The 27,799-nt window shown below is 43.6% G+C and overlaps 1 protein-coding gene across 1 annotated transcript; it reads right to left on the bottom strand.

Moving 5' to 3' along the window:
- Positions 1 to 19,432: 19,432 nt before the first annotated feature.
- Positions 19,433 to 20,359, bottom strand: LOC147700819 (olfactory receptor 1G1-like). Its single transcript, XM_086929248.1, has one exon. The coding sequence runs from the start codon at positions 20,357 to 20,359 to the stop codon at positions 19,433 to 19,435; it is 927 nt and encodes a 308-aa protein (XP_086785374.1).
- Between the last annotated feature and the right edge of the window lie 7,440 nt (positions 20,360 to 27,799).

The following is a 27,799-nucleotide window of genomic DNA, read 5'->3' as shown; positions in this document are numbered from 1 at the left end:
GAGCAGTTTGGAAGTTTAGCTTTCCTACCAAGTGCGAGCTGCTCAAAAGAGTGCTTGTTGAAAGAAGACTCGGCGCAACTATGAACAGTATTTTTGCTTGTGAGTGGAGGACATTTTTATTAACTTTCTATTCGATTCTCAATGCAGTTTGGTTCATGAGAGTCGAATTTTTAAAATGTCACGAGCCTTTCTACACGCACGCTCTTACCGGTCACAGTCTTACCGGTCTCGTCATGTCTCTGTCTTCGCTGTGACGTCTTGCCTTCCAGCTGCCTGGCAACACGTTAGTGCACCAACGTGCCTTGAACCTCTCGGCACAGCGTCAAGAGGCGTGCCGCCATTTTAGTTTTTTTTTTGACAATACTTCAACTTGCCTAACATCTTTATTGCTTTGCTGTATTTCGTCCTTCCTAACAATCTCGGCATGGTGGTTTCGAGAAACGTTGTGCTGTCTGGCTACAGAAGAGTATAGCCATTTGATCTTTGACATATTTTAGTTACAAGACTGCCTGACATTCGAAGACTGGGTAACATTCCGTTTTTGATGCAAGTTTCAGCGCTGACTACAAGAAGCTGGGTGCATGGAACTCGGGTGAGAGGTCGCTCACCGGAGCTGGCATTATTTACTATTTTATTTTGAAGTGTTTATCTTGCATATTGTTTTCAGCATAATCTTTTGTGTTGTTAATGGTCTCTTCAGTGTTTGCCCTATCGCTTGCATGTGGGATCAGATTGACAGCTTTTAACTCTAACGAAATCATTTTTCTAGAAGTTATGGAGTACCTCATAGTGAATTCCATGTAGGGTTTGGTCTTGTTTCGATTATTAGAGTGGGTGTAGTGTCATTGTGGGTAGTCCAAGCCCATACCAATTCACAAGGTGTGTCCATGCTCATGGTTGTACTCTCTTCTGGGATGTTGGTATTAGTGGGTAGTCCATACCCATCTCTTGTCCCAGGGCTATAGTCTTTACTCTGTGCTGTACCCTCGTCTGGGGACGTTGGTGTCTATGGTAGTCTATGTCTTGGTTGGTTGTTCGGGGATGTTGATGGGTAGTCAACACCCATAGTATGTTCCATAAGTATTTATGGCTAGTCCATGCCCCTTTTCCCAGAGATATTGTTGTTTATTCTGCGGCGTACCCTTTTTCAGGGGAGGTCATATGTTCACTTTGGGTAGTCAACGCCCATAGTATGTTTTTAAGTTTTAATGGCTACTCCATGCCTTGTTCCCAGAGATATTTAGTCTGCTCTGCGGTGTACCCTATCCAGGGGAAACTTTGTTTTTTTTTTGGGTAGTCAATGCCCATGCTGTCCTGCAGTGTAACCATGCTGTCCTGCAGAGTACCCTTCTCAGGTTCAAAGTCTCCTGTTATTGGTAAAGATTGTGTGTACACTGTGTTTTCTTTTTGAAGTCTACCTTCTTGTGGCTACTGGCCAGGGCTTCATTTAGGTGAGATTTCAAGTTACATTCTTGTCTTACATCAAGTGTCGACATTTCTTCATCAACGGTTATGTTGAGGGTACTTTTGGTTTGTTTCAAAACCTCACTCTTTTGTTAAGGAGAGGGGATGTGGTATATTATGTCATAGTTTGATGTCATAATATTGAATCTTTGTGTTTTTCTCAAATAATAATACCTCATGTTAAAGTCATCTTTTATTGTACACTACTACTTTTGGTTGTTCTAAAATGTGTACTTCCTTGCTGTTTGAGACTTATGAGGTATTGTTACTGAGTTTTCCTTTGTTCTGTTATTTCTCTATAAAGAGAGAGGATATGTAGTAAACACAATCTTCACTGTTCCTCTCTGGCTAGACAATACTACAATACCTATGACATCATAGAATGCCAGAGTATCTCTCTAGCTGGTTGTACCTCTCTATTGCCTGGCTGTGGCAGTTGGTCACCTGAGGCTGAGCTACCAACAGCGAGCTCCTGGTGGGGTTTCCTATCTACTTACATTATAAAGTAATCTATCTGTCTAACCTGGAAGGAACCTGAATAAAGGATCTTAACCTATCAAGTGGACTCTTGATCTTCCTTTACTACACCTGGCTTCTCACATATCCACATTGGTGTGGCTCCCCACGTCCACCCAAGGCTGCTACCGACCACAAAAGGTAGGGACACATAGGTCGATGACATATGATATGGACCATTACATTACATCACCTACTTGTATACCCTCACAATGATGTGTCTGTCACTCAATGTGTCACATCTACTTAGGTATATTGTGACACATAAGCAGGCTGTGGCCGCTGCATAGTCACAGCTCACTTTAGCCTTGTCTGCTGAAGTTTGTCCTCCATGCCTTAGATTTGTTCATTAGTCCTCACCCTTTAGGCCACTTGTGTCACCCTGGAACCATGCATCTCCTCTGTTGCATGGCCCATCGCTGAAGTGGAGGTTGCCGTCTGCCCAAATTCAGCCAATCATCATTTTGGGGCCAGATGTGCTGCATCGTCCTTCCCACCGAGGAGTCCGAATTTCAGACTCACCTTGGGAGGTGGCAACATGGTGCACTAAACCATAAATAAGGCGAATCCATGCAGCTCTTTTCTGTCGTAGCATAGCAGAACTTGTTTTGATGCATCGCTGCCTTCCCACAGCAATGTATCAGTTGTAGTATATGAGGCCCATTGCCTGTAGGATATCCACCTTTTCTGCATTGTCCATTTCATTTGGCATCAAATCTTGCATAGGCCCTGGTCTACCATTTCAATACATTACCACTGGCTCTTTGTGCTTTATGACACAAATTTTTTTATGTACAAAAAAAATCATATCTTTGGTTATGTGTTTTGGTTTTTGACATTTTGGTGGCAATTTGTTAATTACATTTTACTCTACATTTCTATGTCAGTTTGGGATTTTATTTGTTTGGTGGTTTGACTTTATCACTGAATGGAATCCCTTACACACCTAGACAATCTAGCCTATGAAGTTGATTTAAGTATGCCTCTTGATTGAGAAATTACATTTAATGGAGGTGACACCATGGTATTCATATGAAGTCTTAACAGCAATTGTATGTATTATATAACATTTTATTGGTAGTGAGTGTTGAATTTATGTACATTTATGGATCAAAACAAGATTCGAATTAAGTTTTATGATGATGATTACTGTATTGCAGTTTTGGTTATGCATGAATACTTTAAATATTGCTCTGTGATAGCCACCAGGGGGTTGAGCTCAGGTTAATGTAGTTAATTAGAGGGTTCACCCATACAGCACTTATTATTATTTCTTGAGGTGGTGCCTTTTTAGGATGCTTCAGTCCTGCACACCTGTAGATTGCATCCATGAGACGACGCAAAGCCACCCAGTGTGGCTTCAAATGACCTCATATCTAGGGAGTGAGGCAAGCAGCACAAGGCTTACTCTACATCAAGCAGGCATTCTATGGGCATTGATGTGGGGGTTCCCACTCAACACCCATGGAATTTGACACTACCCAAACTTTACAACATCAGATTCACATGGGGCAGCATTACTTGCAGTTCTGCCCTATGCCCATTCTTCGTAAATGAGACCCCCAGTGCCAAGTTATGTGGTTGAGATGACACTGCTAAGTGGTTTGCAACTTATGCGATGTCCTTTCATATGCATACAGTTCAGAGAAGGACTGGAGTGTTAAGGTCTAGAAATGCATGCTCATGCTATGACCCTAGATGCAGCTGACTCATGAAGCAGGCTTTCAGATACAAAATTGGTCTAACTGCAGAAAAGTATCACTCGCAGTTAAGAGATGCCCAGAAAAAGTCATTCCAGTCTTGGGAATATTTTGATTACTTATCCTGTGAGTCAATGGGTGGTTGGGTGAAGGGTAGTAAAGTAAAGTATTATGATGGGCTGTATAATTTGTTTATGCCTGAGGACATTTTCAGTAATTGCTTCACAGAGATGCACCAGCACTGATTGGACTCCAAGCCCACTATGCTTAGAGAGCTTGGGAATGAAGCAGACCTCTGGCTCAGTACAAGAGCAGTGTCAGGGAGTGACATCAAGGAGGGGGATTGGGCCCCCAGCAGCAGGTAAAGGTGTGAGCACATTAGGGCTCCAAAGTTCTGACATGGGAAAAGAGTCCCAACCTACCTCTGAGCATAGGAATGGGCTCTTTGGTCAGCAGAGCCCTATGGTCACTTTTCATCAACTGCAGTATTTTAACTGTCTAGAGGCAGGGCAGAAGAAAGTAGTTTCCTTTTGCCTGAGGAAGGTACTCTGTAGTGGGCCGTCTGCAGTGGTAAGCAGTGTGGCACTGGGAGAGATTATTTCCTAAGGGGAGGGTGGCAAATGTCCTAGTGCTCCTTTGGTAAAAAGTGGAACCAGATTGTAAGCAGATAATGTCAGAACGTTCTAGGACATACTTACAGAGGGTCTCTGTTAACCGAGTCCATGTCACTTCTCTGCAAGATATCTGATCAAGCCTGAAGTACGGAAAGCAGTATGAGATGGATGCCATCCACAGTGGAAGGGTCAGGGTACCCTTTTGTGACAGGAGAGGATCCCAAGACCGGAACTGTTTTGGTAACATCTTGTCTGGAGGTGTTGTTGGCACCGCCACAGCAACAGGACACAGCAGAACAGCTCAGGCCTACTCCTACAAGACACATACAGAGTGTGTAACTCTTTATTGAAACAGTATGCCCATCATTAAAGACCTGGGGCCTCATTTATGGGGCCATGCGTCACTTTTATGCCGCTGGTGCGTCATTTTTTGTGACGCACCAGCAGAGTAAAAATTGTGCCTTGTTGCACCATATCTACAAAGTGACGCATCTTGGTAGATGCGTCAATTTGTAAAGCCCTGCGCTACATTATACCTACGCCAGGTATAATGTATGCAGGGGGTCGTTCTGACGCAAGAAAGGGTCATAGAAGTGACCAGTGAAATCTATAAGATTTCACTGCGCCACTTCTAGGACACAAATACGTAAATTTCTTACGCCTGCCTCACAGCAGGCGTAAGACTGATGTAGGACCATTCACATGGGGCGAGCCCCATGTGAAAGGATACATTGCTAGATTTGACGCATTGCTGCGTGAAAACAGCGATGCGTCACTTTTCACTGCACCCTCCTTGCGACACCAATGATGCGTCATATTTACAGTATGACGCATCATTGCGGAAGGAGTTACCGACCTGTCTGTATGGCGCAGCACTATTTCTGCCGTATCTGTATGGCGCAAAAGTGATGCACTGCTGGAGTGTGTCACAAAAGTGACGCAACTGATTTCTTATTCGCCCTGATTTGCTTTCTGATTGCCGCTTTTATCAGCAGGAAACTGCCGCTAAAGTGGCGATAATGGGCTTGATAACATTCCCATAGAAGCCCAGGTTCTGGTGTTAACCTGGGCTTCTATTTGTGCGGGTTTAGCATCATAATTTTTGCCTTAGTAGTGTTTATTTCAAATTCCCTCTCATTGCAGAAAGCCTTGGAGCCCCATGGGAGATTTAGAGACACGGAGCCAGATGTAGGTTGCCAATACCGGTCAGTAACTGCCAAAATTACCGAATTTCGGCCATTACCGACCAGTATTGGGCTTTTCAGATGTAGGTGGCCTGATTCCTGGATTCAGTATTTTACCGAATCGGTAATTTAAGGAATTGTCAAATTACCGAATTCTTAACATACCGATTCGGTAAATTACCAAATCCGTAATGTAGGGTGCACTCAAGTTAGTGCATTCCTGAGTTAAGGATTTGGTATTTACCACCAACTTCAAGTTGGTGGTAAATATCGAAAACCTTTGCAAAATCCATTATTTAGATTTTACAACAGTGCGATGTGGCAGACATACATGCCCTTAGGGCATGAATGTGTGCCACATGTGCACCCATGTACTATTCATGGGGTGAAACAGGGTGTCAATGTGACACCCTGCCACCCTTGAAAATGTTCCCCCTATTACCGATTCGGTATTTACCGAATCAGTAATACTAAATGGCTTCCCATTCATTCCTATGGGCCTCCTGGCCCATAGGAATGAATGGGAAATACCGAATCTGTAAATACTGATTCTTAATTACAGAATCTTACAGATTCTGTAACATTTACTGAATAATTATCTACATCCTATTTACCTAATCTTAAATACCGAATCGGTAAAATTCGGTATTTAACCCCGTCCCTGCTCATGACGAGCTCAGCTCGTCATGAGGCACAGTGGAGCTGTGCTTATGACGAGATGAGCTCGTCATGAACAATGGAAAATCTTACTTTCCAGCACAGGAGGGGAAAACCACTAGCAGCCAACTGGTTAAGAATAAATCAATTGAGATTACCTACATATGATCCAAGGTGCGTACCATCCGCAAAGAGAAGCGTGACAATCTTCATATTCCCTAATAAGGGGGCATTAGCTAGAATTCTAGCTAAGAAGTCCACGACTTGGTTGAAATAAAGGGAAAATAATGTTGGCCAAGACACAGCCTTGCTGGTCCCCCCTGTTTATACTAATGGGATAAGTGACTTGGCCGTGTTTGCCCCAGTGGACCCTGGCATAGTTATCATCATGAAAACGAACAACCAATTCCATGATCTCCTGAGACATATCTCTCAGTACCAACCAAAGCTTTCCACAAGGCACCAGATCGAATGCTGACTTCAGATCTATGAAAGCAGCATATAGGCTCCTCCTAAACCAACACCCTCACCTTTCAGTACAGAGGAATACATAAAAAAACCTGGTCGATTGTTTCAGTTATTTTTAGCAATCCAGCTTGGAAAGGTGACAATATATTGTTCTCAGCCATCCAGTCATGGAGTCTCACTGGGAGGGTATGGCTGAATACCTTCTGAATACAGTAAACAAACTGATAGGCCTGTAATTTGTCGGGTTTTTTCATGAATCAGGGATTCAGGCACCCCCTGCAATAGCATTAAAAAGACCTGTCATGTAATTTGACCAATTGCTTTTGTCATGCCGAAACAAGTCTCCAGGAATTCCATCTGGTCCCGGAGACTTTTCGGGTACAATGACTTTGATTGAAATTTCAGATTCCTCCTTGGTGAAATTAACCCTCTCTGGGTTTTTGGGATAAATATAAGAGGGCATCCCTTCAATGTAATTAGTAGTGGAGGAGTAAAGGGCAACACAGTGTGTCTGCCATTTTCCATCTGTAATATTGTTAGCTAGCACCAGTTTATTACCCAAATTACCCCTCCAACAAGAATCCAAATTTTCCTGAATTCTTTCAGGGAGCAGGCCTTCCCAATGTGCTTCCAGAGCAATCAGATTATGAATTGGATTCTCATTGGCTAATGTCAACTCTACAGTGTGTGGAGTTCTTACTTAAATTACATCTCTTTCCATGTAGAATGTTTTCCCTGATCATGGATCTTCACCCTCTAAAATGTCTAATCCAATGAATAGATTTGTTTTTGAGGGATTCCTCACTCTTATATCTTATAGGATGGTTACATTTAGGAGCATTACCCATGTGTATTTTATGATGCTGGGCAACAAGGGGAATAAAAGGTTCTACCCAGTGATGTGGTATGTCACACCTCACTGATTCTCTAGGCAGGGATTGAGGATGTCTGCAAAATGGCTCATATGCTGTTGGGCCTCGCTTACTTCCCACTACATCTCCAACCCTGTCTGTTATACGGCTACTGGGAACAGGGCTTATAAGTGATGCCAAGGAGGCATCACATGTAACTATATGTGGCAACTGTGCCAACTGTTTCCCACAGGCAGCTTCCCTCATGGACTCAAAACCAGGTGCTATGCCCTGACTGTTTGATTTCCCAAATCTATTTAACAACCTATGGATGAGCCCAGTCAGTCTTCCAATTGTAGATTTCAACACACAAACCTCAATATATCATATTATTACTTCAAGGTCAACTTGGACTACATCAATGGGTGAAGAAGTACTTGCTTTTTTTACTTCTGCACCTTCTGTCGTGGTTCTCAATAGTAATGCTAGTTTCAGGCAGGTCTAGCAGGGGTAAGAATCTATTGCTACATGGAAGCTCGGTAGTGGATGGTAATAGGTCAATAGTTATATTTTGTTAATCGCCCACAAGTGTTACTGGAGTTTCCCGGGACTGATAGCCATTTCCAGTGTTTATCTACTGAAACATACTGGATGTACGCTAAGGTGAAAAAAAAAATTCTAGGTCAGGGCGCCACAAAATAAGGGGTGCAAATAAAGCCTAATTTGACTTCAGCAAGCACAATGCCTTAAGTAAGGCTCCATTACATAAGGCTTAGGGGGCAGAAACACAAACCTCCAAACCAAAACTTCCAATGGGGAAAAGCTAGTAAACGCTAAGAAGGTGACAATGCACACAGTACCTTGAGTAGGGCTCCTAAGTGCAGATGTAAGAGGTGTGGTTAAGCACAGCATCTTCCGGGCTATGACAGGTGCAGACAGGCCATCAGTATCTCCATCCCTATGCATAGCAAACACACCACTACTAAGGGGGGGTCTCATTAGAAAATGGGGCACCCTCGACAAACAAGCCTTTCTGAAAAGTCTAGAGAATTCTATGCCAGCCAACAATGCAGACCTCGATCAGGCCGATGCCGATATCTCAAACTGGCTCTTAGCAGCAAGTAACACACATGCCCCATTAAAAAAAATCAAAACCGACCGCCGGTCGGATGCTCATAAATGGTTTTCTCATGACCTCAGGGCCAAAAAACTAGCTGTCCACCAAATAGAACGGATATGGAGGAGAGCCTACGACCCTCTTGAAAAAACCCGCTACTTCGCTGCTCGAGCAGATTATATGAAAGCCATCATCCTAGCTATAGCCGCATTTTTCTCAAGCATAATGGAACACTCAGACAATAAATCCAAGGATATTTTTGCTATCGTTAACAAACTTTCTAACTCTGAAAGAGTTCTGCCCAAACCACTGATCACCCAGGACCCATAAAACTCCCTTAATCAATACTTTCTTCATAAAATTGCCACCATCAAATGCAGCATCCCTCTCATGGATCCCTTATTTCCTTCCCTTGCAGTTGCCTCCAGCTCCTGCTCTCTAGATCACTTCCCACCCCTCAACGCACTCTCCTTACAATCCCTCCTGACCAGGGTAAAATCTGGCTCTCCTCAAGAATGTTGTCCCCCCCACATCTTAAAAAATATATTCCCAGCACTTTCCCCTCCGATCTTGAGATTTGTCAATGCATCCCTATCCCAAGGCATGGTCCTTAACCACTTGGCTGCTAAGGCAATATTTTTCTTTTCATTGATTTTCCATTGAAATCAATGGAAAGTCCATGACGAGTTACCCTTGTCATTAGCGGCGAAGAGGTTAAAACCTTTAAGGAGGCAGTCGTTGTGCCCCTTTAAAAAAAAAAAAAACATCCGGAGCCGACCCCTCCACCTTATCCATTATAGGCCTATTTCCCTCCTCCCCTACCTGGGTAAGGTATTGGAGGCTCACGTCACGTCACACCTCTCAAACTTCATCGAACAATCCAACTTTCTGGACCCCTTCAATGCTGGATTTCGACCTGCCCACTCCACTGAGACAGTTATCACTGCTGTCTTGAACTCCCCCCGCCATAATGCAGATAGAGGAATTCCCCAGGCCCTGGTGCTATTAGACCTTTCGGCAGCATTTGACACGGTCAACCATAACATCCTTCTCGACCGTGTCAAACAAGCCGGCATCTGTAACTTAGCCCACATATGGATCAGGTCCTTCCTTAGTGACCGTACCTAAGTCATCTGCCTGGCCCCTTTCTTAGCCCCCAAACTTCCCACTTCCTTCAGGGTTCCCCAAGGTTCCTTGCTGTCCCCCATTTTGTTCAACCTCTACATGTTCCCTCTGATTCAGTCCCTTTAAACATTTCAAAGTCGTCACCTTCAACTACGCTGACGATCTCCAACTCATCTTCACCATCGACAATTCCTCTGAATCCATTCAGGAATTTCAGAGCACTATGCTCCATATATGCCACTGGATGGACTCCAGCCAGCTAAATTAAACCCCGGCAAGACCAAATTGGTTCTTAATGGAAAAAGCCAACTTTTCTGGGGCCCGCACTATTGGCCACTAGAGCTCGGCTACCCTCCCACTCCCTCCAGCTCGGTTAAAAGCCTGGGGGTGTCCATTGACAAAGATCTGTCATTAAAAACCTAAGTGAGCTCAGTTGTGTCCATGTGTTTCTTCCAGCTCCGTAAGATCAAGAAGATAAGCCGAATGCTCACCCAGCCAGCCCTGATCCAGGTGGTGATAGCTCTCGTACTATCACACCTGATTACACCAACGCTATCTATCTGCCCCTCCCTATCGCCCTTAGTAGGCACCTCCAGATGGCCCAGAACCAGGCAGCCAGATTGATCCTTCGACTGCCTCGCTGGCAATCAGCAAGGCCCCTACTAAAACAACTTCATTGGCTCCCCATTTGCCAATGAGTTACATTTAAAACGGCCTGCATCACCTTCAAATCCCTCCATGCCAGCAGCCCCCAATTCATCCACAACCTTTTGCCTAGATGCATTCCCTCCCGCAGCCTCCGGTCCGCCAATCAAAACATCCTGACCATTCCCCCTTATAAAACTTCAACCCCAGGGAGGCCGCCGGTTTGCCACCCTTGCTTCCAAACTATGGAATTCCCTTCCCTCAGAAATCTGCTCCTGTTCTAACCTCCTGATATTTAGAAAACAACTTAAAACCTGGCTGTTCACCCAGGCTCATGCTTAATTTTCCCCTACCTCCATAGCATATGTCAGTCAGCGCCATGAAACCTCTGGGTGTACGAGCGCTATATAAAAATTTGTTATCATAACATAACATACTTGGCCTGGGCTTCGCCAGGGCACGGCATGCATACTTCCCGTACCGTGGGTCTGCAGAAATGCTTAAAGAACCTCCGGACGTGGAAATGATGCAGCGGAGAGCCGAGGAGTCTGCGATGTGTAGTCCTCCCTAGGCCCATTCTCCAAAATGCTGGCTTGTGGCAGTCTTCCTCTGCTCCTCTGGCTTCCCTGCTTCGGGGCTGCAGAAATGCTTAAAGCACCTATGGGAGCTGTAGTGAAATAGCAGGAGACCAGGGAGTCAGGGAGGTGTAGTCCTCTGTATGGGATAGGTGGATCTATCACAATGGATGTTGAACCATACTACATTTATTTGGTGTACTATGAACAATGTCATTGCCACTGGTTTCGTTTTGTGTGATGCCAGGATTGAACTATCAGTGCTTAGTTTAAATAAAGTTAAATTTTCAGCAAGTGTTCACCCATGAGTACACAATGTGGCACAATAAGACACCAAGATTAACAGAAAACTTGCCTTTTGGTTCCATAGTTTCTATCTTGATCACTGCGTGATGTAAGTCATTCTGATGGTAAGACTCACCAAAGAAACGCCACTGTTCTGACAAATCTGTCCAGTCATTAAAAACAATCAGCATATTTTGGCAAGATGATGATGCCATGATTAAACTCTAAGGGGCATATTTAAGAACCCCTTGTGCCTCTGGAATCTGACTTTTTTTATGATGCTCCTGGGGCATAAACTAGAAATTCATATTTATAAGGTCATGAAAAGCCACTTTGAGCAGCTTTGAATGGCCTCACAGATATGGAGTAAGGCAAGGGAGCACATATCACTGTGTTGCCTAACTCTGTACTAGGGAGGCATTCCATGGGTGTTACAGTGGGTGTTCCTATGCAACACCCATGGATTGTAATGCTTCCAAAGGTATACAAAAAAATTTAAAACTTGGGATGCACCTAAATTGTATGCCTCCCTAGGGGATAACTGTATTGCTCCTCAATTTTTTCTCTTTCCGTGTGACCTGCAAAAGAGGGAAAAGAAGGTGACCCTTCATGCAAAAAAACAATTATGCCGATAACACAGGCACCTTTGCACCATGGGATAGTTCCTTAAATACACCATAACACAGTATCGTCAAATTTAGGGCTCTTCTAGAGTCTAAGGGCCAGATGTATGAAGGCCATGTTTTTTGTGATTTCATAGCTTTTCGATTCGCAATTAGGAAATCGCAAAACAGAATGCATAAAGTGTGTTTAACACGTTAAGCGATTCCTAGGGGATCGCAAAAGACCCTCCTCATGAACATTAATGAGGTGGGTCGCAATTTGCGACCCCCCTAGGAATCGCAACAATCACAGGGATGGTGGCCTGTTGGACTCAGCAGACCACTATGTCTGTGATTGCTTTTTAATGTTGTTTCATGTTTTAAGAGCAGGCAGTTGTCCTCTTAAAAATGATTTTACTAACATTCACAAAGGGGAAGGGGTCCCTTGAGGATCTCCTCCCATTTACGAAACAGTTACCACCTACTTGAAGGGACCCCATCCAATTCATGAATTGGTTCATGAATTGGTCACCACCTACTTGAAGTAGGTGGTAATATGGGAATGTTTTGCAATCACATTCACGGTCCCAACTGCCTGCTCTTATAAATTATTTTACTAACATTCAAAAAGGGGAAGGGGACCTCCTCCCATTTACGAAACAGTTACCACCTACTTGAAGTAGGTTGTAATATGTGAATGTTTTGTGACCGCATTCACGGTCACAAAACATTGATGCACACTGTTAGGATTCACTATTTGGACGTGACGTCCTAAACACGCCCCTTCCAAATAACAAATCGCAAACCCATTTTACCAAATCACAAAATGGGGTTTGCTGCATCAGAAATGCATTTTTTACAGTCAGAAATGGCCCAATTCTGTGAATCAGCATATTTGCGAGGAGCAAAATGCATGATGCATCTGGTCCTAAGTGCTTAATTTATAGCTCAGTATCAAATGAACAACTCAGATAACTTCAACTCTCGGTGTGTATTATATGCATGGAACTCACCTAACACCCTCCAGATCCCCCAAACCATGCATTTTGGCCCCAGGGAAGTACCCATGGAGTAAAGCCATGAATTCACAATCATCCACATTGCTATGGTATTTATCTATGTGAGGATTCCAGTAATTATGTAATAAATCATGGAATTTGTGAAATCTGAGAAATATTATAGATAATTTTCATTTTGATATTCTCTGTGTGTCAGGTTCTAAATACTTATTGTTGTCTGAACCACACAGGAGCAGAAGGACTCTACATCCCAATAGCCTTCTCAGAACGAACCCTGCTAGGTCTTTTAGTATTCCATTGCAGGTAAGTTCTAACTGCTCCAATATTCTGCCTGTTCAGCTACGTCTTCTTCTTCTTCTTATAGGACTGCAACAGTAACATGTAATTATTTACTGTGCCTTTTAACTCACTCTTTTTTTTCTATGGTGTTTAAATAACGTATCTTACCAGAATGTTTACTGAAGCTTGCTTCTCTTCTACATCTCATGTATTGTTTGCTAGGTTGTATGAGAAGTCTTCACTCAAATCTCTTTTCTTTTTGTTCTCAGGTACAATCTGCACTTGAACCTGCTATTCCTTAAAGTAAGAAAGATAAGGTAAGTATTTATTTCTGTATTCCTAATTTACTTAATATTTGGGTTTCTCTTTCTTTCTATTACCTCACTGTTAAGAGACTGGAGTGGGCCTTGAACTTAGGTTTCTGGAGCAGGATGACTGTTTTTTCTGTCTTTGATTAGTTCTTAAGCAATGCTTCAGAACTTAGGTTTAATGCCTTCCTTTTATTCAGGCCTTCAGTTTTAATGTTTGCTGGAAGCACAATTTATTCTGCCCTGGGTTTTAATGTTTGCTAAAGAGTTAATTTATTCTGGCCATAGAACATTACTGGAGTACTTTAACTGGGTCTTCACTTATTTATCTTCAAACTTAACACATGGCAAGAGAAAGAAATATGGGCTTTTGACCCTGACTTCACCTTTCAATTATTTCTCTGAAGAGTGAACAAGTTTCAGTCAAAGAAGACACAGTGTGTTGAAAGGTCACACCCAGGTCTGACAGATTCTGGAACAGCTGAATAAGACAGCTTGATTTAAAAAGCTTTTATGTATTCTTCTCAGCTAAGGAAAGCTTTTACTGAAGGGTTGTTCCAGTTTTCAAAGGAAGGAAAATAAATTCTGACTTTGTTTCCTTTTTAAATAGAAATTAATCTCTGACATGATTACCTTTTCTCACAGAATGTTTTATATTAGCTACAAGTTTAACACTAACCTGATTAGTGAGGGAATGTAGTTCCAATGAAGCTAACCCTGATTTATGACACTGGGAAAGCTGGTGCTCTTCCAATTATTTCTTCAGTGAGGTGCACAATGGAATGTTGAAGCACACTTCACCAGGTGTTCTGAAGCCTAAAAGACTAGACTGCTAACAGGGGTGTGCTGTTGCAGTATGTGCATGTTGGCAGCCATTTGTAATTCCAACAGTGCCAACAAGCACTCCAGCTTGAGGGGTGAACTGACTGTTTTTTATAACTTAGTAGGGGGGAGATGGTAGCCAGCATTGCGTTAAAATGAGGAAACCTCCAGTGAGTCCTGACACTGTGATTACACTAATGAATACATTCCGGACCTCATGTGTAATTTCACCAATTATGTTTTACATTATGGAATAGATGTTCTACATGCCATGTCAGGATTTGTGTCACCAAATAAGTCATTTTGTGGCTTAAAATATGAAGTCATACAACGTTATTAGGAAGCAAACATTCTTATTTTTCTAATTTTTAGATTTGCCATTTCAAACTCTCTGTAATCTCAACATATGTTTTCATGGAAGTCAAACCTTTATTAAAAAGTGTATTTTTTGTGGATTGTACATGTATTCTTGGAGCCTAACTCTGAACTCCACCCAAATTGTGCACCTCGCAAACACAGATATTTAGAGTTTTTTGTCTGCCAAGTGCACCATTTGTGTCAGATTATGCGTCTTGCACCTCAAAATTAAGACTAAGAGGCCATTTCAATGGTTACAAATAGTTCATGAATATTATGTGCCAACTACATATGCACCTTGTATAACCTGTACAAAATAGCACAGGCAAAAAACTTGAATTGCACAATCTCGCTAGGTTGCATATAAATGTTTCCGTCGAAACCAGGATTTGCATCTGTCTCAAGAATCAGGGCCTTAGTAACTTCACACAAAAAAAGAATTGACACATTTTTTACCAGACAGGTTTTAGTGATGAGGAATATCACTTACACTAAGGTTGGACACCAAATGCAAAAAAACTCTAATATTTATACCAAACCTTCACTACCACACTTCTGTATGCTGAATCCCTTTTTTAGGCTGCATTTAACAGGATCAAAAAGAATAGTGACAGCAATGTACAAAATACACAGTATCTTGCTGTCTTTCACTGAATATGTTGATGCTGGTTTCATGTATGTAGACAGGAGTGATCCAGAGATCAAAGTGACCACTGTCAGGAGTCACAAAAAAACTTGACAATTAAAACATGGGCTACTTTCCTGAAAAGTCTATCACAATCAGGGGCAGCCACAAAACAGCCAAGCAAAAAGAGGACAAATTACAACAGACACCTTAGTCAAAGAACCCGAACTTTAAGGAAACAACTGAGAAGGGCACTCAGGATGGCACATCAACAAAGCCCATCCTCAACAACGTGGGAGCTAGTACGTCAATTAAAGAAAAATCAAAATTAGGACGACAAAAAAACACAACTTAATAACTTTTGGATGAAGCTACTATATAATGCAAATAAATCAAATGCCAGAGCCTTCTGAGAGCAAGAGAATTCCTTGACCAGAACTTCAAAAGTCATAAAAGCGACTTGTGTCACAGAGCCTGCATAAGTACAACACCTAATCACCACATTCTCAGTAACAAACCAGGGAGGGATAAACTCCACTGGAACCATTCTAAAGGGAGAGCAAACAGCTTGGGCGACCTCAAATAAGCACAGTATTAGGAAGGACAAGTTCCCCATAATTACCAAAACACAAGGAAACGGCCGAATAAGGACACACTACAGGCACATCCTCCCTATTCTGTAGTAGAAATGTCACTAGTAATAGTAAAAAGCAGGCTTGATGGGGCACCGGGCCCGAATAGAGTACCACAAGCAATTTACAAACAAGACCTCAATTATTGGGCAAGTAAGATGTATTGCCTGTTTCAACTGATAGGCACATCTAGTTGCATCTTGGAGAGCTGGAGAGATGCACTAATCAATCCAATATATAAAGAAGGAGAGCTTCACTAATTTCCGTCTGATTGCGTCAATAAACGCAGAGGCCCAATACTTTGCATACCTGATAAATTGGTCTGACACAAACAAGAAAATCCCCCTCAACCAGTCTTGCTTTCGTTGGGGTGCAGGTACAATCACAAACACACTAGCAATAGGGCTAATTGCTGATAAAAGTCCATGACAGTGAAAAAATCCCATCTATGCTTTGTGAACATTAAGGCTGTGTTTGACCGTGTCAGTAGACTCACGTTGTGGGACCAAGCAGGGTTTACCAGATTCAATCCTGAAACCAATGATGGATCTCAACACTGACACCTGGATGCAGGTCAAAATTGTCGATGGTCAGAGGCTTACCAGGAGAAACTACACCAACGAGGGTTTAAAGCAAGGCTGTGTCCTGGCCCGACACTTATTCAACCTATTTATGGCCGACTTAACACCCAGGCTAGATGGGGTTAATTTGCATCCACTGCACCTGGGCACACTGCCACTAACACACCTGTCCTATGCGGACAACGTCATCCCCCTAAGCCACACGCGAATTGGCGAGCTAGCTGACTTAGCTAAAACAAACTTGATAAAAATAAACACAACAAAAACAAGTTCATGATCATACATCTTAGCTTACAAAACCAAACAACGTTCACAATCAACAACGTGAGTTTAGAAGTGGTGAACAATTATAAATATCTTGGGATATATCTAGATCGAAGATAAAGGACAAGGCCATACAAAAAATAGGGGACCGGTCTGACATTTGCATTTTGTCGCTTACCAAAAATCTTAAAAGTCCCACTGTTTACCCCATTATTGGCAGTCATCAAAGCTAAATTGGTCCCAACCAGTGCACCTGTTGTTCACCATGGAAATAATGCAGCAATATTGGAAAACATTCAAACATGAGTGTACAAAAGGGTACTCTCTCTGCCACATGACTCCTCACCAGCCCAGGTGCGGTAAGAGTTTAGGCTGCAACAACAACAATTATATGAGGTATTAGGCAATCAAAACCTAGTATAAAATGTGGCTTAATCGTGGACTTGAGATTAATAAGGCACTCTGGGATGCCTTGCAAAGTGACCCTCAGTCCGCCTACACAAATTATTTAGAAGCTTCACTACAAATAACCAGGACGGCAAATATCTGGCAGCAGAAATTACCCCCGGCATCATTCCAGCTAATTGCAAAAAAGACAGCAAAAATGCACTCGCCACAAGATGATAAAGCATCATTAAGTCGGCTAGCCCACGCTTGGATGATACACTTAGCCTGAGCCTGCGGCATATCCGGGTCTTGCCTTTTTTCCTTACCTAAAAACCAAGGGGCATGTTTACAAGAGCTTTATCTCCGCTTTTCTGGATTACAAAGCCAAAAAAGCAGAGATAAAAACAGCGCCCTATTTACCAGAGGGTGCAAAGTTGCATAATCACATGTTAACACCCTTTTTCACAACACCTCCCTTTGCATCTCCAATGAGATGTAAAGTGGGTGTTACTGGGCGTACCCTGGATAGACTACCTTGCAAATATCGCTGATGTTTACATCGCAATATTTACAAGGCTGCATCAGCATTTTAGCAGACGTTAGTTTTTGAAGAAAACAGCTTTTTTCCCCAAAAACTAATGTCTGCTAAAATGCAGACTTACTTATCCCCAACATTGGGGTGGATTATGCTGACATGACCCTGTGGGTCGTATCAGCAAGGTTATCGCCATTTTACAGGGAATATCACTGGAAAACCAGCAATGTTTCCTGCAAAAGGGCGATAACCTTGCTATCTCTGGAAATTGCCCTGGAGAAACGTGTTGTTAATAACGCGCTACCAGGGCGATAAGTTTCAGAGATAGCCTACGACAATATAATTATCGCTAAGCACGGCCAGCGGGCTGTTGTTAATATGCCCCCAAGTTTTTAGAGCTACATATGGGAAAGCTGGCCTCCAATGCAGACCGTCCCAGCTGGAAGTACATGGGATCAAAAGCATGCATGCTTTTGTGGGTCACGAAGACAAGATGTCATACATCTAATATGTGTATCCTCAGTGAATTTATTTATTTTACAATGTACATTTAACATTGTAACACTCAGCCTTAGGTTCTTACCGCCGTCATCTGTTGAGGAGACTGTTTAATGAAAGAGGGATCCGCACCTGCAGATCTGCTATATTGAAAAGCCTAGACTAAAACGACCCACAATTATTCTGCCATTTGATAAAACTTGTAATCTTTTTATAAGAAATCTATCACAATGAAATTGGTCACAATGCCTTCGAACCGACCTCTTCTGCCTTTTAATCATAATATTGTTAACTGAAACAATTAACTAAATTCTAGTATACTGTCTAAAAAAAGGTGGTGTATCACATGATACCATTACCTTTTAAATTTTTTATGTTTAAAAAAATCAGGGATATTTACAAGTTTTAACATGAGGGAATAACAATTTTTACGTATTGGAATATTGTTTTGGATTTAATTAACTATACAATAAATAATTTTTCACTTTCAAAAAAACTCCAGCAAATGTCTTCTCCCATTCACTCAAGAAGTCAAGTATATAACCTCGGTGACATAACTACTGACATGGGATGTGAACCATTTATGTCATAATTGAATACATCATGGGTGACATTATGCAAACGATCCAGAATGGATTAATCAGTGACATCACAGATACATCACATGGAAGATTATCAATCACATCTCATCAGATACCACGTATTCTGTACTAAATTACAATCAATTGTAGGTTTGCCATTTCAAAATGTACATAATTTTAACTTCCCTCTTCCAAGGAAGTTAATCTTATATTCAAAAGTGTATTGCTTTATGGATTTACACTAAATTTTTTGTGTGAGTAGGATGAAAATTGTTCACCTGCTAACTACAGATTGTGTGGAGTTTGCTGTTGACAAGGTTCGACATTTGTGTCAGATTCTGCGTCTGGGAGCTTGCAATAAAAACGAACAACCCATTGCAATGGTTACAAATAGCACATGTATGCTATGTGCCTTCTGAATGTGCACCTGACTTAAACTGTGGTAAAGAGCTTAGGCAAAAAAAGCTTGGATCGCTGAAACTGCAAACCTTTTCTGATGTCAATTTATTTGGGATTGGGAGTTTGTGTTTGAAGTAGATTGGGCATGTATCTCAGAACCGGGGCCTTTGTACCTTCACAATAAAAAACATTAATATAATGTTTACCAGACAGGTTTTATTAATAAACAGACATACTTACAATATAATTGAACACTAGATACAAATAATTTAAGAAATTAGCTTGCTTGCAAGCTTCTCACACCACCAAATCTTGTTACCATACCATAACAAGCACACTGGCCTATCCTCTGATATTTTTCTTCCTTAGTGCATTTTTAAAGTCTGAGTTTTTTAGGCTGTATATGACAGGATTACAGAGAGGAGTAACAGCAATATACAAAAGGGACAGTATCTTGTTGTCTTTCGTTGAAGATGTCGATGTTGGTCTCATGTACGTAGAAAGAAGCGACCCAAAGAACAAAGTGACCACTGTCAGGTGTGACGCACATGTGGAGAAGGTCTTGCTCTTGCCACTTTTGGATTTGATTCTCATGATGGAAGCGGCAATCTTGATATAAGATATGATGATTAAAATGAATGACATGACTGCAAGGATGGAACCCAGAATGTAGGTAAGTGCCTCTACTCTGCTTGTGTTGCTGCAAGACAATTTCAAAATGGCTGTCAAGTCACAGAAGAAGTGATTGATTGTGTGGGACTGACAGAAGGACAGTTCAGACATTAGAATAGTGTGTGGCAGGGGGACCATGGAACTAACCACCCAGCTTGCTGCAGCCAGTTGATTGCACACAGCCTTGTTCATAATGGTGCTGTAATGTAAGGGATTGCAGATGGCCACATATCGATCGAAAGCCATGACTGCGAGCAGGATATATTCTGTGGACAGAATAAGCATAAAAAAATACATCTGCATCAGACATCTGGCAAGGGATACATGTGTGCCCTCCTCAAAGAAGTGGGCCAACATCTGAGGGAAAATGACTGAGGTGAAACTGATGTCAAGAAAGGACAGGTTTGCGAGAAAGAAATACATAGGGGTGTGCAGATGTGAGTCAGACTGAATTGTCACCATGATTAAAAGGTTTCCTGTGAGAGTTGCCAGGTATATCAGTAATAATGCAGAAAATAGGGGAATTTGCAGATGCGGAAAGTCAGAAAACCCTATGATCAGGAAGTCCTCCTTGGAGGTTAGATTTTGTACTTCCATTCGGCAATGGTGCAGTAACACCTGCATTTGAAGAGACAATAAAAAGAAATGCACATTCAATGTAAATATTATTGGTTTTAGCCATTTATATGGAGGTGATATCACAAGCTCTGTAGCTATATCACAAATAGGGCAAATCATGTCAGTCAAACTTTGAACATAAAATAAGTATTTTAATATTGATTTTTAAAACTCTAAAACAGCATTTCTTACTTTTTTGTTCTAATCATTGAGATACTGAAAACCTAAAAAAGTCATCCTATAGTAACTGTAAAAGGTTTCAAATATTGCCATCTTCATGAAATAAAAGTGAGTGAAAATATCTAAAACGCTAGATTTTACAGAAAGTTTTCAAAGTTTTTAAACTCTTTCATAGATAACAGCTTGCAAATCCAGACAAACAATTGTTCTTCCTCCTAAGTGATCTTTTAGGCAGCACAACAAAAGACACAGGACTGTACTTGGATATTCAGATGAGGATGCTGCAAAATAAAAACCCTGGCAACAAACAATAAAAACTTTTTTATCATGTAAAAATCAAAAACTATATCTATCCGGCCAATTGCACTATGGGGCATTGTAAAGCGTAGATGAACTGCAGCAAGAACCAAGCCTCCAAATATGAGACAGAATTTGGCATATTACATGAGTTTTGCATTAATACCTGGTTTATTTCTTGTTCTATTTAACTCTTTTTTGAACTAATTCCTGGCAGCTATTTCTTTACATTGTTGGCCAGAAGCACCTTCAATACAACTAAAAATTCAGTTCAGAGTTGGGTACCTACAGTTCAAAAATTGTAAAAGTGAATGAGGATGTTGTAAAGGAAAGAATTGTGAGAGTCTGCCTTCCCAAATCTTGAGTTGCATAATTTCCTTTATGTGTCCTACTCCTCACACAGCACAATGCACAAGCACTGCCAACTCAAAGGCTTTATATGCCTTGCAGACATTGCCGTGGCATCATCAGGATGGTGAGAAGCCAGGCTAACCAACATAAGGATCTTGAAGTTGGAGCTAATCCTATCTGGAGATAGAGGGGAGCAATGAGAGAGGCTGAAAGCCTGAGCTGGGAGTGGAGATGCCATACAGGGAGTGAAGGCCCAGGCATGCTGACCCAACAGGCAGGTCAGTGGCAACAATAAATGAAAGCCTTTCTAATATTCTTTTTTATTATTATTGTATTTCGGTTCCCCTCAGCTCTTAAATACACACTGAAAACATTTCCGCTTAGCAAACAGTTCACGCCAGTTTAAATAGATGTACATTCATTCAACTTAAGTACATAACCTTCTGAAATGCTGCAATTCTCCCAAAATTGAATATGGGATCAGCCTTTGAGTTCACTTTCAATCAATCAATCAATCAATAAGCAATTTGTATAGCGCGCTACTCACCCAGAAGGGTCTCAAGGCCCTAGGGGGGAGGGATATGCTACTGCTCGAAAATCCAGGTCTTGAGAAGTTTCCTGAAGGAGAGGTGGTCCTGGGTCAGCCGTAGGTGGATGGGGAGGGAGTTCCACGTCTTGACCGCCAGGTAGGAGAAGGATCTTCCTCCAGCGGTGGCTCTTCAAATGCGTGGTACGGCGGCAAGGGCGAGGCTGGCAGATCGTAGCTGGCGGGTGGGTGTGTGGAGGGTGAGGCGGCTGTTGAGGTACTTTGGGCCCATGTTGTGGAGGGCCTTGTGTGCGTGGGTGAGGAGTCTGAACGTGATCCTCTTGTTGACGGGGAGCCAGTGCAGGTCTCTCAGGTGGGTCGAGATGTAGCTGTGGCGGGGGATGTTCAGGATGAGTTGTGAGGAGGCGTTCTGTATGCGCTGGAGTCGTTTCTGTAGTTTGGCTGTGGTTCCCGCATAGAGGGTGTTCCCGTAGTCCAGTGCCTGGGTGACTGTCTTCCTGGTTTCGGTGGGGATCCATCGGAAGATCTTACGGAGCATGCGAAGGGTGTTGAAGCATGATGATGATACGGCATTGACTTGTTTGGTCATCGAGAGGGTGGAGTCCCGGATGAAGCCCAGGTTTCGTGCGTGGTCCGTTGGCTTGGGGGTGGTGCCCAGGGCAGGGGGCCACCAGGAGTCGTCCCAGGCGGAGGGTGATGATCCCAGGAATGAGAACTTCCGTCTTGTCTGAGTTTAGTTTCAGGCGGCTGTTCTTCATCCACTCGGCGATGTCCTTTATCCCTTCATGTAGGTTGGCTCTGGCGGTGGCGGGGTTGTCGGTGAGGAAGAGGATCAGCTGGGTGTCGTCGGCGTAGGAGATGATGCTGAGGTTGTGTTGGTGTGCTATGGCTGCGAGGGGGCTCATGTAGACGTTGAAGAGGGTGGGGCTGAGTGAGGATCCTTGTGGTACGCCGCAGATGACTTTGGTGGCCTCAGATCTGAATGGGGGGGCGGACTCTCTGGGTTCTTCCGGCGAGGAACGAGATGATCCACTCCAGAGCTTTCCCTTGGATTCCGATGTTGTTGAGGCTCTGTACTAGGGTGCGGTGGCAAACAGTGTCGAATGCCGCAGATAGGTCCAGGAGGATGAGGGCCGCTGTTTCCCCGTTTTCGAGCAGGGATCTGAGGTCGTCGGTGACTGCGATGAGGGTGGTCTCGGTGCTGTGGTTGGCTCGGAAGCTGGACTGCGAAGGGTCGAGGGATCTGTTTGTCTCGAAGAAGGCGGCGAGCTGTCTGTTGACGGTCTTCTCGATGACTTTGGCAGGAAAAGGGAGAAGCGAGAAGGGGCGAAAGTTCTTGAGGTCGGTGGGGTTCGCTGTTGGTTTCTTCAGGAGGGCGCTGAGCTCGGCGTGCTTCCAGCACTCCGGGAAGGTGGCGGTGTTGAAGGAGATGTTGATGATGTTCTGGAGTTGGGGTGCGATGATGGAGTCGGCCTTGTTGAAGACGTGGTGGAGGCAGGGGTCGGTTGGTGATCCGGAGTGGATGGTGTTCATCATGCGGGTGGTGTCTTCGGTGCTGACCGGGGTCAGGCTGAGGGAGGAGGTGAGCTGGTCAGCGGTGATCTTGCTCCAGCTTCAGCGAGGAACCTGTTGCGGGTGGTTGGGGAGTCGTGGTTCTTCGGAAGCTGAAGTGGACTCAGCTGTGGTCCGTCCAATGAAGTCCGGTGGAGTGGCTGAAGGAGATGTGCTTGCTGGAGGAGAAGACGGGGTCAAGCGTGTGGCCGGCGTAGTGGGTGGGGGTGTTCACCAGTTGCTTGAGTCCGAGGTTGGCGAGGTTTTCCAGCAGGGTGGTGGTGTTGGTATCATTGTTTTTCTCCAGGTGGAAGTTGTGGTCCCCTAGGAGGATGTAGTCAGCGGAGGGGAGGGCGTGCGGGCTGAGGAAGTCTGCGATGTCTTTGCTGAATTGGGTGCGTGGGTCCGGGGGTCTGTAGATGAGGGTGCCTCAAGGGTGGTCTTGGGGTCTGTGTGTATCTGGAAGTGGAGGTGTTCGGCGGTGGTGAAGGTGTTGTCGGAGTTGGTAGTGATGCGGATGGTGTTCCTGTGGACGATGGCAATGCCTCCTCCGGTCTTGTTGGCGCGGTCCCTCCGAGTGATCTTGTATCCGTCCGGGATGGCTATGGCGATGTCGGGCGCTGAGGAGGCGTTCATACAGGTTTCTGTGAGGAATGCGATGTCTGGTGATGTTGTGTCGAGCAGGTTCCAGAGTTCGATGGCGTGTCTGTGGACGGAGCGGGTGTTGAGCAGGTTGCACTTGAGGTGGTTGTTGCTGGTGCCTGGTCTTTTGGGTGCGATGCAGGTCTGTAGGCAGGTGAACTTGCAGGCTTGGCATCTGAAGAGTCCGCAGGTGTGTTTCAGGGTGGCTCGGTAGCAGGCGGGGTTCCGGTCGGGCTTGAGTGCGTTGAGGGTGGCGGCGTCATAGGTCGGTCGTGTGTGCTGGCCTCGTCGGCGGGCATGGGTCCTGGCACTGGGCGCGGTCCAGGCGCGGACGGGCGCAGACGGGCTTGCCTTTAGCACACCTTCGCCGCACAGTTGGCGCACCTGCTGCGCGTCACCGCTGCGCATACGCCGTGCGGCCTCCATATGAGGGGCTGAGGGAGGGAGGAGCAGCTAGGAGGCGGGAGCGGGGTGGCAAATGGGAACTACGGGGGCGGGGCGCAGGGAGCAGCGGCAGGAAGCAGAGGGCGAGGCGGGAATCGGGGGCACAAAAGGCAGAGGGGAACGGTGGAAAATGACTAATAAACAGGCACAAGTTCTAAAAAGGCAAGAAGGGGAACGAGGGGCGCACCGACAGAAAGACAAGCACAAGTAACAGAAGGCAAAAAGGGTAACAAAGTTACATAAGGCAAAAAGGGGAACGAGGGGCGCAACAACAGAAAAACAAGCACAAGTAACAGAAGGCAAAAAGGGGAACAAAGTCACATAAGGCAAAAGGGGAACGAGGGGCGCAACGACAGAAAAACAAGCACAGGTTACAAAAGGGCACAAGTTACAGAAGGCAAAAGGAAAAAAACGATGAGAAGCAGCAAGATACAGGTACCAGCTCGCAGAATGGCGGAGGAGCGTAGCAGCATAGCACGGGGAGGACCACGCAGTGGCTAGGGGGGCGACCTACCTGGTGACAGGGTCAATGGTCGATTTAGTACATGTTGTTACTTCTGGAACTTTGATACGTTTCATACATTAAAGTGCATAATTATTTCATTTAGTGATACAGTGCTAGGCATGCTTCCAAATTATAAACATGTCCTTTCCTTCCTGGCCTCTTTACATACAAGTATTCTTTAACAGGTTCAACATTTATCTTCTCGATCCATTACTGCAATTTTGGTGGTTTCGCCAATTTCTAACTATGGTTTATTAATGACTGTGCCATTATTATTTCAATAAGCCACCAGCTGTGTGCCAGAGCTGGGTGAAGCTTGGAACACCGCAGAAGGATGGAGGTCAGATCTGTAGCACATTCAGCCCCAAGCGAAACCCACATGGACCTCAAAAGCCCACCCCAAAATATTATTAAAATGTTGCATTCCAAGATCATATGAATCCAACGACATCCAAGCATCACTTAGTGTGAAAAGAAAAAGACAATTATAGTAAAGCAGTGCGAATAATGTTATATCATTATCGTTTTCTTCTTCTGTAAGGAGCCAGCCAGGATGGGGCGGGGCTGGGCTTGTCACAGAAAGAGGGAGGAGGAGTGGTTGCTGCTGCACCAAGTGTGGATGACAGTTTGCATGACTACTACCACCACCATGGCACCATGGGAAACCATTCGGCCCAGGTTTCATTAAATCAGGTAAGAAAACTGTGGTTGATTGTTGAACTGCAATTTATATACAACCCTTCATTCCCTCTCTGAGTCCTTAGAGGTCAATATAGTTGCAGAGTAGTAGGACAAGAGAGGGTACCGCATAACTAATTTGTTGTTATACACTATCAGCATATTCTTAAAAAGGGTGGCGGCAAGGGCAGCAGTGCCAAGTAAAACAGTTACACCGCAAAAAAGATTTAAATCATAATGTAAAACCATAAAAAATGTTATCCCCTAACAATATAAACTAAACCCTCATCTGGCCCACTCCTCTCCCTGTCCCAAACTAATGTCCTAAGTAGTCTCCAAAGTCCCAAACCACAAAGAAAATCGATAAATGAACCAACTCCCATATTATCACCCTCTCCCCACAAGTCCTACTCACCATAAATTGATTAAAAAAGAAGCACAAGAGGGCACCAACGGTGGGCTAGGAGCTTCTTTTTGGAATTCATGTGCCTCTCTATTTGTTCCTACATGGCTTCCATGCATGGCAGCCTCTGAATGATGCGGCGCAGAAATGTTACGATATAGGAGGGAGCCGCATTTATGGAAAGCGGTGGGTGGCTGCCATTGGACTGCATACAAGTGTACTGAAGACACCGGGGTAAGACTGGGGTCCAGGGCATCTGCAGCTACTGCTGCCTCCTCCTTCTCCAAGGCCACTAGCCACTGGTATTCTTCCCTGATGGCCTCCAGTTTCCTCTGCCAGGTCCTGGCTTCTATCTCCTGCCTTTAAGGAGTTGGACCAACAGGAGTAACCTATATCAAGAAGGAAAAAAGGCAAATTGTAAACAACACTCTCAGCAAAACACATACAATTATGTAGTGGCACAGTAGCAATACATTTGCTGGTATCATCGGGCCATTCGATTTTGATGTGATTAGAATTTCAGACATTATGCACTATGGAGTACACAAGTATTCATCTCTCTTGTTGAGCTAAATAAATGGAGGCATGCCAACTCAGCTAGCCCCTTAGTCATACTCATGTTATTTTGCTACTGCTTTCAGCAATGGGACAGCTGTACTAGACACTTATCTAATTCCTATCATGGTCATGCTCTGTTAAATGCCTTTTAATTTCACCGTGACCTAAAGGCAGATGAATACTATGAATGATATACATCACGTGAGGTACTATATAAAATCAATCATGCAGAAATGCATCCTCCTGTCTGCCCATAAGTAGATAGTGGGGACATTGGTAAAAGCAATGCACTACAGTACAGGGGAAGAATTGAAGAACAGGATATTGAATTTGGTATGTTCATCACAGACTCTCCCATCCACAAAATGCAAATGCACTTACTCTTAGTCCCACTTTTCTCCCTGACATCACCCTCCTTCAGCACACGTTGACATTACTTTTTTCCAACAAATTCGATTTGTTTTGTTGTAAGAAAAAGAATAATTAACTTACTCTACTGTGGGTAAGTTTGAGAGATTAGGCCGGGTAGGTAGACTTTTCACTGATCATCATCATCAAGTGCCTTTTGCTAGTAGTGAGTCACTTTGTTTGGCAAATATTGAAAGGGAAAAATTCAAACAGGCGTAATCCTTTATGGAAGCCATAATAACATATATCACTTGGCAAGATGAATGTGGCACATGCACAGAATATTTTTTAAACATTTTACAGAAGGCCGGGACAGAAGGAACTTCGGAAAGGAGTTATGTACTGGGAAGTGACTGAGTGGTCACTGGGAGTGAAGTGAAGCACAACAATTTTTCACATTGCCATAAAATGTGTAAGAGGGCCAACACTGCAACGCTGCCAACGTAACCATGCAGCTGTTATGTCACCATGGGTGTCACTGGCAAACTGCCATGGATAGGGAGGGAGGTGATTGATGATGGGTGGGTAAGTAGGATACATAATAAGGTACGATTGAAAACTACAGTGAGTCAAGGGAGTCGTCTGAAATACCACCTCAACTATTTTAATCAAAACCTTCATAAAACCATTCCCAGCAAGTAAAGTAGGTGAGACAAACACTACTCCAGAAGAGCACCCTAGTCCATTGTTTTTCTTCATTCCAAGGATTTTCCCATTCAACATTGCATTGTTCTTCTAGTAATATTTTTCTTCACCCTTGGCTTTGCTACTCACCGTTTAAGTTTTATGTTCTCTCAATCCAGTCTTTACCATTGAAAACCATCCATCCATATATCCATCCATCAAAACAAGGCT

Source organism: Lissotriton vulgaris, chromosome 7 (assembly GCF_964263255.1).
Source record: "Lissotriton vulgaris chromosome 7, aLisVul1.2, whole genome shotgun sequence".
Classification (NCBI taxonomy): Eukaryota; Metazoa; Chordata; class Amphibia; order Caudata; family Salamandridae; genus Lissotriton; species Lissotriton vulgaris.
This window is presented reverse-complemented; position numbering and strand designations above follow the sequence as displayed.

Excerpts from the sequence above, each read along its gene's own strand:
- LOC147700819 (XM_086929248.1), bottom strand. The coding sequence starts at position 20,359 with ATGGAAGTACAAAATCTAACCTCCAAGGAGGACTTCCTGATCATAGGG.